The sequence below is a fragment of the Arvicola amphibius genome, chromosome 1 (genome assembly GCF_903992535.2).
Source record: "Arvicola amphibius chromosome 1, mArvAmp1.2, whole genome shotgun sequence".
In the NCBI taxonomy this organism is placed as follows: domain Eukaryota; kingdom Metazoa; phylum Chordata; class Mammalia; order Rodentia; family Cricetidae; genus Arvicola; species Arvicola amphibius.
In genome coordinates this window covers 118,374,576-118,391,451 of record NC_052047.1, presented here as the reverse complement: position 1 = coordinate 118,391,451, position 16,876 = coordinate 118,374,576, and the positions used below count along the sequence as shown (strand labels likewise).

The 16,876-nt window shown below is 38.9% G+C and overlaps 1 protein-coding gene across 1 annotated transcript in view; it reads left to right on the top strand.

Annotated features, from left to right (window-relative positions):
* The window catches only part of Pik3c2a (phosphatidylinositol-4-phosphate 3-kinase catalytic subunit type 2 alpha), a 102,593-nt gene that overhangs the window by 21,288 nt on the left and 64,429 nt on the right, over window positions 1–16,876 (top strand). The window contains exon 3 of the mRNA XM_038319048.2: window positions 14,461–14,564. Coding sequence (XP_038174976.1) covers window positions 14,461–14,564 — 104 coding nt within the window. The remainder of the gene's footprint in view (window positions 1–14,460; window positions 14,565–16,876) is intronic.

The window sequence follows — 16,876 nt, the reverse complement described above, 5'->3', positions numbered from 1 at the left end:
TCTTTGCCTCCAAGGCTGCTATGGTTTATTTTTTGTTTGTTTGTGGCAAAAGATTAAATATGATTAGGTCAACTGAAAAATTGCTTAGTTTCTTTGTAAGACTATAAATAAAAACCTAGTTAAGTCTATCTGGTCGGACTCACCTCTAATCCCAACAGTCAGAAGACAGAGGCAGGTGGATCGCTGAGTTTGAGACCAACCTATTTGTTCTACATAGCGATTACCAGGCTAGCCAGGGCTACACAGAGAGACCTTGTCTCAAAACACAAACAAGCAAGCAAGATAAGCCTAGTTGAACATCTGTCATCATTGAGGTGAATTGAAGATATTCTTGGTATTTCTGTCTTCTCTTATAAGTGAACCTTTCTTCTCATTTTCAGGGCAAGGAAGGAATTTTGTCTATCACCCATTATATAAATTCAAACACTTTCCTTTTGTTCTTAATTATGAAAGACACACAAAAAAGCATAACTTCAGAAAGTCAGGGAAAACGCCATTTAAAGGCTTTTCCTTAAATACCTATATTGATAAAGGAGGAGAATGGAATGGTAATGTAAAGACTATTAATAATTTATGTGTTTTTTTAAAAATTCTTTTAGTTTTTTTAAATTGGGAAATTTTTTAAAGATTTACTTTTACATGTGGGTGTTTTTCCTGCTTGTATGTCTGTGCCCCACATATGTTCATTGCATGTTGTAGAAGCCAGAAAAAGGCATCAGAATTACAGACAGTTGTAAGACACCATATGGTTGCTGGGAACTGAACCTAGTCACCGGTAAAAAATAGCCAGTGCTCTCCAGCTCCATTATTTGAGACAAGTCTCAAACTGGCCTTGAATTTGGAATGACCGTCCTACAAGAGCCTGCCAAAGTGCTGGGATTATAGGTATGAGACACTATTAGTTAAGAGGTAACTAGAATAGTATGTCTTTGCTCAGAAGAGAGTCAGGCACAGTTTAGAAGTTTCTTTTACAAACATACCATTCCAAATACTATAATATCTGTAGATCTTGGAAATGTCTAAGGACTAAAAAACAAAAGCTCCCATGCATGATAGCTCATATTACAAACACTTAGGAAGCAGAGGCAGGTAAATCTCCTAGTTTGAGGCTAGCCTGGTCTGTAGAGCAGTTTCCAGGCCCACCAGGACTACCTAGTGAGAGTGCCTCAGAAAGAGCAGGGGAGGGGAATGTACTTGAGCGATGCTATGGTAACTTATGTACAGTTTGTTGCTTTATTTGTTTTTGGTTATAGAGTCTCTCACTGTGTAACACAAGCTAGCCTTGAACTCTTGCTCTTCATCCCTCAGCCTTCAACGGGCTGCTGTTTAGGACAGGTACTGCCATACCTAACTATGAATACTGTCTTCCATAACATTTCACCATTTACATTCCTACCAGTGATGTATGAAAGTTGAGGATTCTCTACAGTCTTTCTAACACTTACTGTTTTCCAGTTTTTATACTGATGATGATGATTCTTTAATGGCTTTTCTTTGCTTCTCTGTGGTACTGTGCATCATACCCAGGGTCTTATGGAATCTTAGCAAGCTTTCTTCCACTGAACTGTACTCTAGCCCTCCATTTTATGTTTTACTGGCCATCTCTGTACCCTTTCGGGGAGAGATACAAACACATTTTGTTGGCCTGTTTGTTTATTTGTATGAGACAGAGTCTCACTCTATAGAACTCACTGTGTATCTCAAGATGGCCTCAAACTGTTAGCAATCTTCCTGCTTAAGCTTCCCACATATTAGGATTACAGGCTTAAGTCATCATGTCAGGCTGAGAAATATCTATTTAAAATCATTGTCTACTTTTTAAAAAATGAATTATTCATCGCAACCTATTCATAAAGATTCAAAGTAGAAGCAGCCCAGATGTTGAACTGATGAATGAGTTAACAAATGTGATGTACCCATACAGTGGAAAACTTTTCCCTTAGAAGAAAATGAATGAAATCCCGATACTTACATACACCTTGAGAATATGCTGAGTGTGGAATTGAGGGTTTAGCTCAGTAGTAAAGTACTTGAACAAGGCTCTCTGGGTTTATTGCCCACCAGCAGGCAAAACAAACAAAACCACCCAAGTTGATTGAAAGAAACTAGATCTAAAAATTTTTGGTGCCAAATGTCTGTAATCTCAGAATTTAGGAGGCTGAGTCAGGAGGATTGCCACAAATTCTGAGGCCAGCTTGAATTACATAGTGAGTGCTAGACCAACGAGAGCTAAGACCTTGTTTCAGAATAAACAACAAAACTCTACTGTGCATGTATTATATAATTCCATTTATATGAAGCATTCTTAAGAGGCAAATGAGTGCCTGAACTGGCCTTGTCCTATAGCCACACTGATGATTATCTTGCATACCACCATAGAACTTTCATCCGGTGATGGATGGAGATAGAGATAGAGACCCACATAGGAGCACACTGGACTGAGCTCCCAAGGTCCTAATGAGGAGCAGAAGGAGGGAGAACATGAGCAAGGAAGTCAGGACCGTGAGGGGTGCGTCCTGAGACGGTGGGACAGATCTAATGGGAGATCACCAAGGCCAGTTGGAATGGGACTAATGGAGCATGTGATCAAACCGGACTCTCTGAATGTGGCTGATGGTGGAGGCTGACTGAGAAGTCAAGGACAATGGTGCTGGGCTTTGATTCTACTGCATGGATGGGCTTTGTGGGAGCCTTGTCAGTTTGGATGCTCACCTTCCTGGATCTGGGGGGAGCGGGGAGGAACTTGGACTTCCCATAGGATAGGGAACCCTGGTTGCTCTTTGGCGTGTAGAGGGAGAAAGAGGGGGGGGGGGGGAGGAAAGGGAGGAGGTGGAAATTTTTAATTAAAAAAAAAAAAAAGAGGCAAATGAGTCCGGAGTAGTGATTCAGTGGTTAAGAACACTGGTTGCTCTTCCAGAGGACCTCAATTCCCAGTACCCATATGGAGACCCACAATGGCCTATAATTCCATTCCAGAGGATCTGATGACTTCTTCTGGCTTCTGGAGGTACCAGGCACGCACATGATGTACAATATATATGCATACAAAACACCCATATGCATTAAATGAATAAATTTTTGAAGGTGGCAAACATGTAGAGAAAGAAAGCAGATTAGTGTTCACATGGACTTATTGCTATATGTAGGATAGTATAACAGTACAGGCTCTTTAAAGTAATGAAACCATCCTGAAATTGTTGATCATTGCATCAAATTTTGAATGTCCTGCAGAATTATACAGTTTTAAATGGCTTAAATTGTGACTTTTATGTTTTGTGAGTTTTACCTAATTTTTTTAAGTGAGGGGAGGGGAAGGAGGGAAGTTAGTCAACCCAGACCTTGTACTGTAGGGCACTGATGAATTCCTGCTTGTTTTTAATAGGTTTAAGCATGCTTTTTTGTAGGTTAAACATGATAGAAACTAATTCTGAGTATGATGCTACTAGTCAGGGCTTGAGATGTCAGCTGTGTGTAGTTGGTTGTTTGAAAAGGGCAGCTGCATGGAGAGTTGTCACTGTCAAAGAAGTGAGCCTTTGATCTTAAAGGGGATTTAAATGGTTTATCATTTATGGTGAAAAAACTGAAATTCTTTCTTGACCTTTGGAAATATTACTACATTATCAGCTGTATTACTCACTCTGCCTTTGTGAACTTACCCTAGTTTAATTCCCATTATTCACCCTTTCTCCTCTTCCTCCCCCCCTTGTTAAGATACAATAATCAAGGCCTGGCATGGTGGCACTCTTCCTTGAAGGTAGAGACAGGTGAATCTTTGAGTTCAAGTTCAACCTGGTTGATGATGTGAGTTTCAGGACATCCATGGCCACAGAGTGAGACCCTCTCTAAAAAAATAAAATAAAAATTAGGCTGGGCGGTTAGAGGCGCACACCTTTAATCTCAGCACTTGGCAGCCAAAGGCAGGTGGATCTTTGTGAGTTTGGAAGCAGCCTGGTCTACACAACTAGTTCCAGGAGGACCAGGGATACACAGAGAGACCCTGTCTCAAAAAACCAAAACAATAAATAAAATAAAATTTAATAGATAAAATAAGATGGATAGTCAGACTTTTTCATTAGGACTGTCAACTCCCCAATAACAACACAGAGACTTATTAGTTGTGAAAGCTCAGTCATTAACTTAGTCTTGTTTCTAACTAGCTTTTATAACTTAAATGAACCTTCTCTGTTTACATGCTGCCATGTAGCTCATGACTTGTTACCTCATCTCCTACATGTCATGCTTTCTCCGTATCTCCTCGTGACTCCACCCTTCTTCCCAGCGTCTGTGTCTGGAAAGCCTGCCTAGCTATTGGCCATTCAACTTTTTATTAAACCAATCATTGACACATCTTCACAGTATATAAAAAGATTATTTTACACTGGGAGGTGGTGGCGCATGCCTTTAAGCCCAGCACTTGAGATGCAGAGGCAGGCAGATCTCTGTGAGTTCGAGGCCAGCCTGGTCTACAAGAGCTAGTTCCAGGACAGGCTCCAAATCTACAGCGAAACCCTGTTTTGAAAAACCAAAAAAAAAAAAAAAAAAAAAAAAAAAAAAGGTTTTAACTCTTAACACAGTAAAACTATGTAGAATGTGAACAATTATCAGTTAAGAATTACACCATTCACACAAAATGCACAGTCCATTTGTATTTGGCAAATTTCAGAGAAAATACTCCATTAACTATCCTCAATGAGTCTAGAATTTATTAAACTGTATTTCTTTATTATGGATATACATGGCTAGACATTAAGTACCATATGTTGTTGGACTTTTTTTGTCACAACTGTTGGCTCCCCAATAATGACACAGTGTTGTAGGAGGCCACTTGTTCATTCCCAGCTGCCCAGACCACAAAATAACCACAAAGAAACTGTATTAATTAAATCACTGCTTGGCCTATTAGCTCTAGCTTCTTATTGACTAGCTCTTACATCTTAATTTAACCCATTTCTATTAATCTGTGTATCACCACTTGTCTCTAGTTTACCGGCAAGTTTCCTACTTTTTTTCCTGTAAATTGAGAATTTAGTTTAGTAACTTAATTTTATAGTTCAGTATCCCAAAAAGTAGAGCAAGTTCAAATGGGGAAGTAAATCAAGAAGGCAGTTTGATATCTTAATTATCTACAAGGAATCCATAAATAGCTATTTCATAATAGCGACTCTTAGGTTGCAATCATAATTATTAGAAACATTCAATAAGAGTTTGATGTGTAATTTACAAATACTACAGTAAGGATTTTTGTATTAAAGTTTCAAGCCTATTATTTACTTAAAATTTTTAAATTTCATTATTTATTTGTGCATATGTGTACATGAGTGTTTATGGGAGTTTGCATATGGTACTACTATATCCCGTGTATCTAATGCAAGTGGTTAGTCTTGACAGCAAACACCTTTACTTTCTAAGTCATCTTACCTATGCCTACTAGTTTTCTTGAAATAGAGCCTTGATAGCTCAGGTTAGCCTCAATCTTTCTCTAAATACCAAAATCTTATTCTGTCTGTGAGATCTTATACTGATTGTACAAGAAGAAAAGTTGGGGGGGGGGGTGAAGAGAACTGACCCCACAGTATTGTCCTCTGATCTCCACACATACACAGCGACATTTATTACAGACACATACACACACACACACACACACACACACACACACACACACAGACATCATACACATGTACTATAATAACAAAAGAAAGAAAAGAAAGTTTGGTTTATGTAGACCAAAAGGTAAAGAGAACACCAATGCAGACTAACTTTGGAAGTCATTGACCTGGTGCTTTCATATGCTCACATACTATTCATCTCTGGCTATTTATAAGTATTTCCCCACAGTTTAGGCTTTCTGTTGGGAAACAGCATTGCAGTGCCTTTTCTCATAATAACTGTATGTACTTACGTGTTCATTTCCTGTTAGAAATTCTGTGTTTTATGAACCCTACTCTAAAGGGTGTTTTTCTTCTCACTCAGCAGGCTTACTTCCTGTTTCCTCCTACTGTCTTTTGTTTGGTTAATAATAATGTAAATATTTGACTGTAGTTTTTGTGTGTGATCAAAACCAGGAAAAGGAACGTCATTAAAAAGATCTTTTGGTACTTTAAGCTTAAATCAGACTGGTAGTCAATAACTATTTTAGTTACTTTGAATACTCCCATGACTATTAGCAAAATAATGGTATATCAAATTACATTAAGCACCTCTCCATGTGTTAAGTCTGGGCAAAGCAACCCAATATTAGGAGTAAGGTACCAAAAGTCAGAGAGTTCAAGACAGTCTCTGTTCCCACTGTTAGGAGTCCCACGAGAGGATCACACAACTGTAACAAATATGCAGGCCATACAGGCTCCCAGGTTGTCCGTTCGGTCTCTGTGAGCCCCATAAGTCCAGGTTAGTTGATTCTGAGTTTTCTTTTGGTGTCCTTGACCCTTCTGGCTCCTACAATCCTTTCTCCTCTTTTCAGGATTCCCCAAACTCTACCTAATGTTTGGCTGGCGACACCCTATTTTTAAAAACAATTGTGGATACTGGGTGTTTCTAAAAGTTTATTGTATTAGGAGTCTAATTTATATATTATTGGCAGAATGTCTAACATCAATTTCATGTTATTTCTTTCTTTTTAATTTTTTTTTTATTTGAGGCAAGGTCTCATGTAGGTTGAACCAACCATGTAGCTGAGGTCTTCAACTCTTGATCTTCCTCCTTCTACCTCCCAAATGCTGGGATTATAAGCATGTATCACTGTACCAGTTTCTATCACTAATTTTCTTATCTCTTTCCCCCTCATTTTTCTCTGATTAGTTATACAGAAGGAAGGCTCAAAATGTTTTTATTGTACAGCTAATCACATTTAATAACTCACATCTCTGGAAAATTAAATGTAAATAAGGAAGCAGTGCATTTAGTTCTGAAGACTAGCAAATATTCTTAGAGTGCATTTACTAATACAAACTGTGCTTTTATCCCATTTAAATTCTGAGTAGTGTGTCAGGAACTTTTAAAACTTGTGTTACCATGAAGCTTTCCAATACATTATCCCTTTTTTCTTGTTTGCTTGGTTGCTTGGTTGTTTTGACAAGATCTCAGTCTGTAGCAAATACTGTGCTATTTACTTGTTATATAGCCTGGGTTGACTTTGACCTTGTGCAATCCTCTTGCCTTTAGTTTTCCTAGTGCTGAGATAATAGGTGTGGGTCACTAGACCTAGCTTCCCACCTTTGTTGTTTTGAGACAGGATCTCTCTGTGTAGCCCTGGCTAGCAAGGACTTTTTTTTTTTTAATAGACCATGATGACATTAAACTCACAGAACTCTATTTGCCTCTGCCTCTCTAGTGCTGAGAGTGCTGAGATTAAAGGCGTATGCTATCGGGCTCAGTCCATACAGAATACAGTATTCTTGAGATGACTTTTTGTTTTGTTTTTTTGAGACAGGGTTGGTTTCTCTGTGTAGCCCTGGCTGTCCTGGAACTCACTCTGTAGACCAAACTGACCTCTAACATACAAAGATTCACCTGTCTGCCTCCAAGTGCTGGGTTTAAAGGTGTATGCCAAAAAAAAAAAAAAAAAAAATGTATGCCACCATTGCCTGGTGAGACAGCTTTTTTTAATCAAAAGATATACCGATAAATTTTTGTGCTAAATACATCCCATTTAGGGCAAAGTGCCCCTAAGTCTCTTACTCTTTGCACATTGTCCAGTTATAGGTCTCTATGTTAATTACCATCTACTGCAGGAAGCTTCCCCATGGAAGGTTAATCTATGAGCAAAATGTCATTAGGTATTGTTTTATTGCTATGTTTGTTTAGCAGAATAATAATGATAGGTTTTCCCGTGGGGTCCATTACCAACCTAGTCTTAGGCCCTAGGCCTTATTTATAGTGTCTGGTATGGATTTCATCTCACAGAGGAGACCTTAAATCTAACAGTGGGTTGGTCACTGTTGCAGCTCACAGGTTTTGTGACTGGGAGAAATTGATTATTTTTCCCCTCCATTACCTTCCAAGACTTTGAGCACTAGTCAGTAGGGTGAAGCTTCTAGTTGAGTACCAGCTCCATCTTTCCATGTTCTATGATGTAAATATGTAGTGTTCGTAGCGATAGGTTATGGAAGGTAACCAATAGCATTGTCAATAACCTGTACTGTTGGGGTGGGGGATGTCTACTGGGACTCCTTTGGCCAATGTTTCAAAAAAAAATGTAACCTATTTGGTACTGCGGGTTTATTTGGTAACGTATGATATCATGGAATATTTTTGGCGTATTCTCTTCCATTTCTGTGTTTTATCTTGATTAGAGCATGAACTGCTCAGGCATCTGGGCAAACATTATTCTGAGAATGTCTATTAAAGTATTTTCGGGTGAAGCTAGCGCTTGAATTGGTAGTCTAGGGAAAACAGATTGCCTGCTTTTTGTGAATAGATCTTAACCAACCAGTTGAGGACAAAAAGACTAACTCCATGCTTAGTCTACGGTGATATTTTGTGTTTTAATAAATAAAGCTTACCCGAAGATCAGAACATAGAGCTAATAGAGGCCAGGGAGTGGTGGCACACACCTTTAATCCCAGGACTCAGTAGGATTTAGACTCTGTCTAAAAAGAAAAATTGAACTCACACAGGTGTTTCCAACATTCAGGAGTCACACGCCTTTAATCCCAGCACTAGGGAGGTGGAGACAGGAGTGATATGGCTGGGTGGAGAGAGATCTATAAGGCGGGAGGAGACAAGAGCACTGCAGTCGGAGGTTTGGTAGAGAGCATTGTAGTATACAGTCACTCTGAGGACAGGATCACCCCTTTGTCTGAGCCTTGGGAGAGGCAGAGTTCCCTTTGATTGAGGGGTTGCTCTTAAAATGATCATAATGGGTGCCAACAATAATCAGGAGAACATCCTTTAGAGAATTTCATAAGTAGGATTATGCCCAAAACTGTTTCTTTTTTTATTAATTTATTCATTATGGATCCAATATTCTGCCTGTGTGTATGTCTGCAGGCCAGAAGAGGGCACGAGACCTCATTACAGATGGTTGTGAGCCATCATGTGGTTGCCGGGAATTGAACTCAGGACCTTTGGAAGAGCAGGCAATGCTTTTAACCACTGAGCCATCTCTCCAGCCCCCAAAACTGTTTCTATCCCTGGAATTTCTCTAATATGGCATTTCTAGAAGAGAATATTTGGGTGATGACCTAAACATTTACTTAAAATTCCAAACATATGTTTACTTGAAAACTCAGTATCTTCTCCTACAGACATTTTTTTAATTCTATGTATTGGCTAACAGCATTAAAAGTTTTATTATTGTATCTTTTTTATGTGTTAAGAAAAAATGATTGAGTGGAGAAATGGCTCCGTGGTTAAGATCACTTGTTTTTGCAGAGGAACTGGGTTTAATTCCAAACACCCACATGAAGGTTCACAACCAACTACAACTCCAGAAGATCTGATGCCACAAAAGAAAAGTCAAGATTAATGAAATAGACTAGTTGATGCTTTTGGTTGTTGACATAACACTTAGGGATATAGTGGAACATGGCTCAAAAGGATAGGTATAAAATTGTGTTGTTCCAGAGAGACGGAAGGACTCAAATAGCTGCATATAATGACACATGCCTACAATCCCAACACTTGTGAAACTGAGGAAGAGGAGGAGTTTAAGATTGAAGTCAGGCGGAGCCACATAGTGAGATCCTACAAAACAGAAATAAAGTTGATGTTATCATTTGAAGTAGCCTAGGTAGCTTTTTTAAAACCCATTGTGAACATGAAACTATTGCAATTATATTATTATCTTGAAATTGTTTCTGTCTAGTCAAATTCAGTGACTGAACGAAAGTAAGGGCTTCATTAATAAAAGGTATGAAAAATACATACTATGTAAATCAAAGCATGCCATTAAAATCTAGGCATGACATTAAGGAGATTAGGAATCTATTCAACAGAGCAGGTTTCATGTCATTGTCTCCAAAAGACCACAGTATTGTTTTCTAGATTTCTCTGGTTTGTTTTAATTGGGTTTTTTGGGTGGGGGAGGGCAGGTATTTGCTCTTTTTTGTTGTTGTTGTTTTGTTTTGTGTTTGATTTTGAGACAGTTTTCTAATCTCAGGCTATTCTCAGACTTACTGTGCAGCTGAGCCTGGACATGAGCCTCTGATCCTTCTGCCCCTATCTCCCACGTGCTAGTGATTACCCCCTCCCTAAGTGCTTCCCTCGCTTTTCACTGAACCCTTTGAGTGTGAGTCTAGTCTTCCATATCCCCATCTGTAAAAACTTGTTATAATAGTACCAATCTGTTGAAGCTGAAAAACCTGGATAAATCCAGGTCTCCCCAAAGAAAGCCCTGGATAAATCCAGGTTTCCCCTCACCCCCAGCAGGAAGAAATAGCCAAAAATCTAAGCAGGAAGAGAAGAATCAGAAATCTAGGATTTGCAGGTTCAGTGACTGTGTTTCAGGAACTAGCTGAAGATAAAGTTAGATTGTAATCTTGAGAAACAGGGAGTTTCCCCCTTGTGATTATCATTGGTATTTTGGAATACTGTGTTTTAGGAACTAGCTGATTATGGCCCTGAGAGTGATCTTGAGGCAGGGAGTTGCCCCCTTGTGATCATCACTGGTATTTTCAGAATTTTCTACACTCTCCCTGCCCCTTTTGGGTCACTGGGCTGTGGTTTCTTCCCCTAAAAACTCCTTCTCCCGGCCACTCGGGATGGAACTCTTCCCCTGCGTGGGTTATGAGTCTCGGCCCCAGTGCACTGGTTCCTATCTCATCTCATCTCATCATTAAAACCTCGTGTGATTGTAGCAAGGATGGTCTCTCGTGAGTTAATGGGGGGAGTCTTATTATCCCAAGACTTGAGTGAGAGTCTCCCCACAGTGGGGGTCTTTCAAAGCTACTTGATAAACAAATAAATGCATGTCGATTTTATACAGAGGATTCTGATAGAGTACCTATCAGTATTTGTTGCAAGTTATTTTTAAAATAATACTAATAATTTAAAAAGCTTATTTTAGGGAATAAAATATTAAAGTTGCTGCTACTCTTTTTAGATTATTGAAGAAGGCACAGTTTCTTAAATTCTTTAAATGTTTTGAGGTGTGTTTTTTAGCGGAAGCAAAATATTCAACAAATTGAACTGATTGATGGTTGGGTACCTTTTCAACTGGATGTTAAGTTCTATAAAAATGCAAAACTCAGTTTGGTACTTGTTCTCCATGAGATTTTTACACCAAGATTCAGAACAGGATGTGATGGTCAGGGTTTGGTTCAGACTAAGCAGTTAGAGGTGGTGGGGGTGGAGCTGGAAAGAGCTCAATAGAAAGTTCTTGGTCTGCAAGCCTGAAGACCTACGTCCATATTCCCCATCACCCATGTAAACATGGGTCTTCAGACTTGGAATGGAGGTGGCATCTGGAGCAAGGGTCAGTCAGCTCTGAATTCTTTAGAGAATTGAAGTCTTATCTGTTACAGTGCTTGTTTCAATAACATAAGTTAGCAGTGTTAAAGAAAACAGTGGACTTCTGGTTCAGTGAGAGATTCTGTCTCAAAAAAAAAAAGGTGAGAATGGATGAGGATGGCATCAACCTCTGGTCTCAACATGTGCATGCACATGCCCACACATACATGAGTGTGCCAAGAGCTGGAGCAGGGGACACTTACGCTATAGTAAGCGTAGAGAAGTGCTATTCACTGTGCCCTAAAAGCCTGCTAGGGTTTTTTTTTTTTTTTTTTTTTTTTTTTTTTTTTCATGTTTTGAGGGTAGGTGAAAAGGAAGATGTTTTTGGCAAAGAGAAAGTTCAGAGCCAGGTTTTGTATGGACAGGATATGACTCCAGCTAACTGGAGCATAGAAGTCAGTGGAAGTTAGACAAATAAGGCTGGAGTAGTGTTTGACTTAAAGAGTTTAAGAACAGATGATTTTTATTTTATATTTAATTTAATTTGTGTGCATGTTCACGTGTGAGAGCCACCCATACCATGGTACACATGTAACACATGTAGAGATCAGTGAACAGCTTTGTGTGTCAGTCCTCACCTTCCACTGTTTGAAACAGGGTTTCACTACTGTGAACACCAGGCTAAGTGGCTGTGAACTTCTGAGGGATTCTGTCTCTACTTCCCGTCTTCCCATAGGGGTACAGCGATAACCGACATGAATGCTAATGCTTTTACCTGGGTGCTGAGGATCCAAACTTGGATCATCAGACTGTGGGAAGGCAGCATTTTACCCATTGATCCATCTGGAGCAGAGGTCAGATCTCATTCTTCAGAGAACTGAAGTCTATTTCTGTAACACAAATATGTTACTGATAATCGCAGATTGGTGTCAGTACAGCAGCCAAGTTGTGCTAGTTCAGTTTTCCTAGCATGTTATTATTTTGTAGCAATCCTGAACGAACTTTTCTTACAGTTTAATAGAGACCTTTAACAATATGACAGGTTTTATGGGAAACACTGAGTATCTTGCAGAAGGCTCTTCTGTAAATACAATTTCAGGAGTAGTTCGAAGTCCACAGAATTGAGCTGGTGAAACTGAGTACAAAGCAGCTGGGAGGACATTGGCCTTAGAAGAACTTTGTCTTCTGGTTAGTTGAGACGTCCACATCCTCTATGTTCATTATTCAGCAGTCTTCAAGGGAGTAAATGCCCTGAAGAACTCCATCACAAAACAGAAAGAAAGACAGGCTTCAAAGAATTGAAGACCATAATGCGAGGGGTAAATAAGGATGAATATTTAACTGTTAGGTTTGTTTTGGTGTATTTTTGTCATTTGAGACAGGGGCTCACCCTGTAAAGCCCATACTGGCTTGGAGTTCCATTCTTCTCCTGGTTGAGAGCTACTATGCCTAGCTGTGTTAGGAATTTTTATTATAAAGATTATTTTTGTCTTAGGGTTTTTTTGCATGTTGAATAGTCTCTCTTAACTATCTTTCCTAGGGGCGGTGCTATTTTTACTTGTGATTTTTGTCAATTGCCTCCCTCCCTCAAAAACACTATCACATTCTAGCATAAAGATCTCTGGTGCCATTTCAACAAAGAAAGCTCTTAAAGTAATTATTGCCCTTAAAATTTTAATGTAAGCATCTTTGTAGGCACCAAGATCATTAAAATATATTGACTTTCAAAGTTTTATGCTGCTTATTTGTTTTTACATTTATTTATTTAGAGTGTACGTGCTCAAGCACAAAAGTCAGCAGGTGGTTTTTAAGAATAATTTCTCTCTTTCCATCATGTGAGATTGAACTCAGATTTCTATACTTGGCAACAAGTACCTTTACTTGCTGAGTCATCTTTCTGTTCCATTAATTCTTTTATTATTCATTTGCTTATTGGCATGTAGAATATTGAACCCAGGTCTGTGCCATCTCTCTGCCATTGGGCTAGCTAAAGTTGTGGCTCTTTATTCACTTGGTTTAGATTGAAACTATTCCTAATTTTAAAGGAAATTTATTTTTTTAAAAAAATATTTATTTATTTATTTATTTATTTATTTATTTATTATGTATACAATATTCTGTCTGTGAGTATGCCTGCAGGCCAGAAGAGGGCACCAGACCCCATTACAGATGGTTGTGAGCCACCATGTGGTTGCTGGGAATTGAACTCAGCACCTTAAAGGAAATTTATATTTGAAATTTGTGCCAAATCAAATATTTCATGTTGTATATCAAACCACCTCTAAGTGAACTCTACTATTTCACTGTTATTGGCTAGTAAATTGATCTCCCTAAATAGTGCAAACAAATCCTGACCAAATTTAACTTATAAAGGATTATTAGGATATTTGTGTACATTTATTGACATAGGAAAACAATAAATTCTCCTAAAAACTCATTCTCTACCTAAAATGCCAGTTCTTGTAACTTGAAGCTTGAGTTGGGTATGTGGATGTTCTGGTTTATTTATTACACGAGTCTCAAATGAGCTCGATCTCTTTTCTTAAAACAGACGGCAGTCCTTTAATTTCATTCAGCTGCTAGCTTTCTGAAACGTTCGGAATGGAAAGGTCTTCACTGTCCTAACTGATGAGTATGGCATGTTAGTTTTTATCAATTAAAACAGTGAGTTGAAACTGGACTCAGTTGGTACTTTGCCAGGATAGAAATCCTCTTTTTCTTGTGTTGCTTTGTTTTCTGAAATGGGTTCTTGATTACATACAGGCTGGCTTTGAGTCGGAGATCCTCCTGCCTCAGCATTCTGGGTGATGAAATCCCAGGTGTATGCCAAGGAATAGGTGTTTTAACCAGTTGTAGTTCATGCTTGTAATCCCCATGTTTGTGAAGCTAAGACAGGAGGATCACTTAAAGTCTGAGTTACAGGGTAAAGAAAGCCACTTTTAAAAGCTCTGCTATTTAAATGATTTATCTCTGCAACTTTGTATAGCTTCATAAAATTAGTTTATGAGGTACCACTATGTAGCATTTTGGAGATCTTTCACTTTTAAAATAAAATCACTTTTTTAATTACAGAAAGACCCAAATGGGACCAGTAGTTTGCCAACTGGAAGTTCTCTTCTACAAGAATTTGAAGTACAGAATGAGGAGGTGGCAGCTTTTTGTCAATCCATTATGAAGTAAGGAATTTTCTTTATAAATTACAGATTCTTTAAATTAAAATGGTCATTTAAAAGATATACTTCATGTCTCAAAAAACAAAACAAGCAAAATAAAAGCTGGGTAAGGCAGAGGCAGCGTATCTTTGAGTTCTGGGCCAGCCAAGGCTATATAATGAGACCTTGTCTCAAAAAAACAGAACAAAACAAAATCCAAAACTTGCTACTTCATGCCAATCCTAAAATTTTTAACTTTTTTTTTTTCTTTGGGTGGCTAAATTTTGAAACAAACAATTTCAAAGTAAGACCGGGAGTGAATTCTGGTCCTCTATTAACAAGTGAAAATCTGGGTTTCATGTGTGTTTCCACACACCTAGAAGGTGCCTTCTTTTGTTTTTAGACAAACTTCCATCTCCTCAAAAGATAAAAATAAATAAATATAGTTATTTATTTATTTATTTTTGGAGATACTGTTCGGTTTGTAGTCTAGGCTGGCCTCAAACTCTCAATCTTCCTGCTTCAGCCTCCTGAGTTCTAGGTTTACAGGCGTACATAACCCTGCCCATTTTCTCAAAAACTTATCTACCATTCAGAAAGCTAGCTATCCCACTTATTTAATGAAAATAGATTTTATAAATATTAGAAAAATTTAGTTCTTAAATATTTTCTCGCTCTTGTATGTCTTAGACAGTATTGGTTTTTGTTTTGTTTTTGCTGTTTCAGAGATGGGATCTCTAGCCCAGGCTGGCCTCAAAGTCCTGGTTAGCTGGAGATGATACTGAACTTTTGTTGTTGTTGTTGTTGTTGGAGACAGGATTTCTCTGTGTGATAGTTCTGGTTGTTCTGGAACTCGATTTGTAGACTGGACTGGCCTCAAACTCATTGAGATCCTCCCGCCTCTGCCTCCCAAGTGCTGGGATTAAAGGCCTGTGCCACCACTGCATGGCTCATCTTGAACTTTGGATGCTCCTGCTTTCACCAAGGGCTAGAATTATAGTCATGAGCTACCACTTCCAGTTTTATGCAGTACTGGGGATGGAACTCAAGGCCTCAAGCATGTTAGGCAGGTTCTCCACCAACTAAGAGTTACATTTTCAGCCCTTTTATCATATTCTTTATAGATGGAAAAGTTGAGACTCCAAGAAAATACCCTAACAAACTTTTCTCTGCTGTCAATACAGTGTCACATCATCTTTGTCACTGGTTAAATGTCTCCTTTACATGATTGTATCAGTTAGGGCTTGTTTTCCATCCTTCTGTGGGTTCTGGGGATCAAACTCAAGGTGACAGGTTTGTGCATCAAACACTTGCCTGTGCCATCCCTGTTTTGTTTTGTTTTGTAGCCCCTGGTAGGCTGCAGTGTATTATGTAGGCTATACTGTCCCTGAACTCACGGCAATCCTTCTGCCTCTGCTTCCCTAGTGCTGGAGTAACAGGTATGCATCAGCATGCCCACCTTGAGTTCACCTTTTTTTTATTTAAAATATGGTTATCTTTTATAAATCCAAAGGTGACCTTGGATTTGGATCCTTCTACTTGTACATTTCAAGTTCTGGGATTACAGACTTGCTACCATGAAGACTTAAATTCACAATTTCCTGCTCTCTTCAGACATTCTGTCTTTTCCTTTCTTTACTTCCTTTTCTTACCACACTCATCTCCGTGTGGTTAAGCTTTATTTTTTCCTATTGTAAATGGGACTTCTTAAGAAAGGGCACATAGTCACTGACTCCATATTCTGATGCTTTTGCTAGAAGAGAGGAAAATGAATCTTAGCCAGTCAGACAGAGAAAAGCTATGTAGAAGGCTGAAGCAGCAAACTTGACGGCAGAGGACAAAATCTGCTTTCTCATGAAGGGAAAAGTGATCATCACCAGGGATTTATTCTTAATCCAAAGCTGTCTTCAGTAAAAAGGCCTCCTTTTTAAGCAAGTCATGGGGACCCCCAGATCATTTTTGAATATGTATGCCATTTTGGTTAAACTTCTAATACTCTTTTACCTTAATGCTTTGGAAATAATGTTACATTTCTTACACGGTTTCTTTTTTTGATTTTTCGAGACAGGGTTTCTCTGCAGCTTTTTTTAGAGCCTGTCCTGGAACTAGCTCTTGTAGACCAGGCTGGCCTCGAACTCAGAGATCCGCCTGCCTCTGCCTCCCGAGTGCTGGGATTAAAGGCGTGCGCCACCACCGCCCGGCTTACACAGTTTCTTTTTCCCAAGCAAGTACTATATAGTTTCTGAAATTCCCCCAGCTTAGCTAAGTGATTACAGTAGTCCTTCCTTGGTTAGGACAGTTACATTCCATAATGCCTCAGTGGATGACTGAAGCTG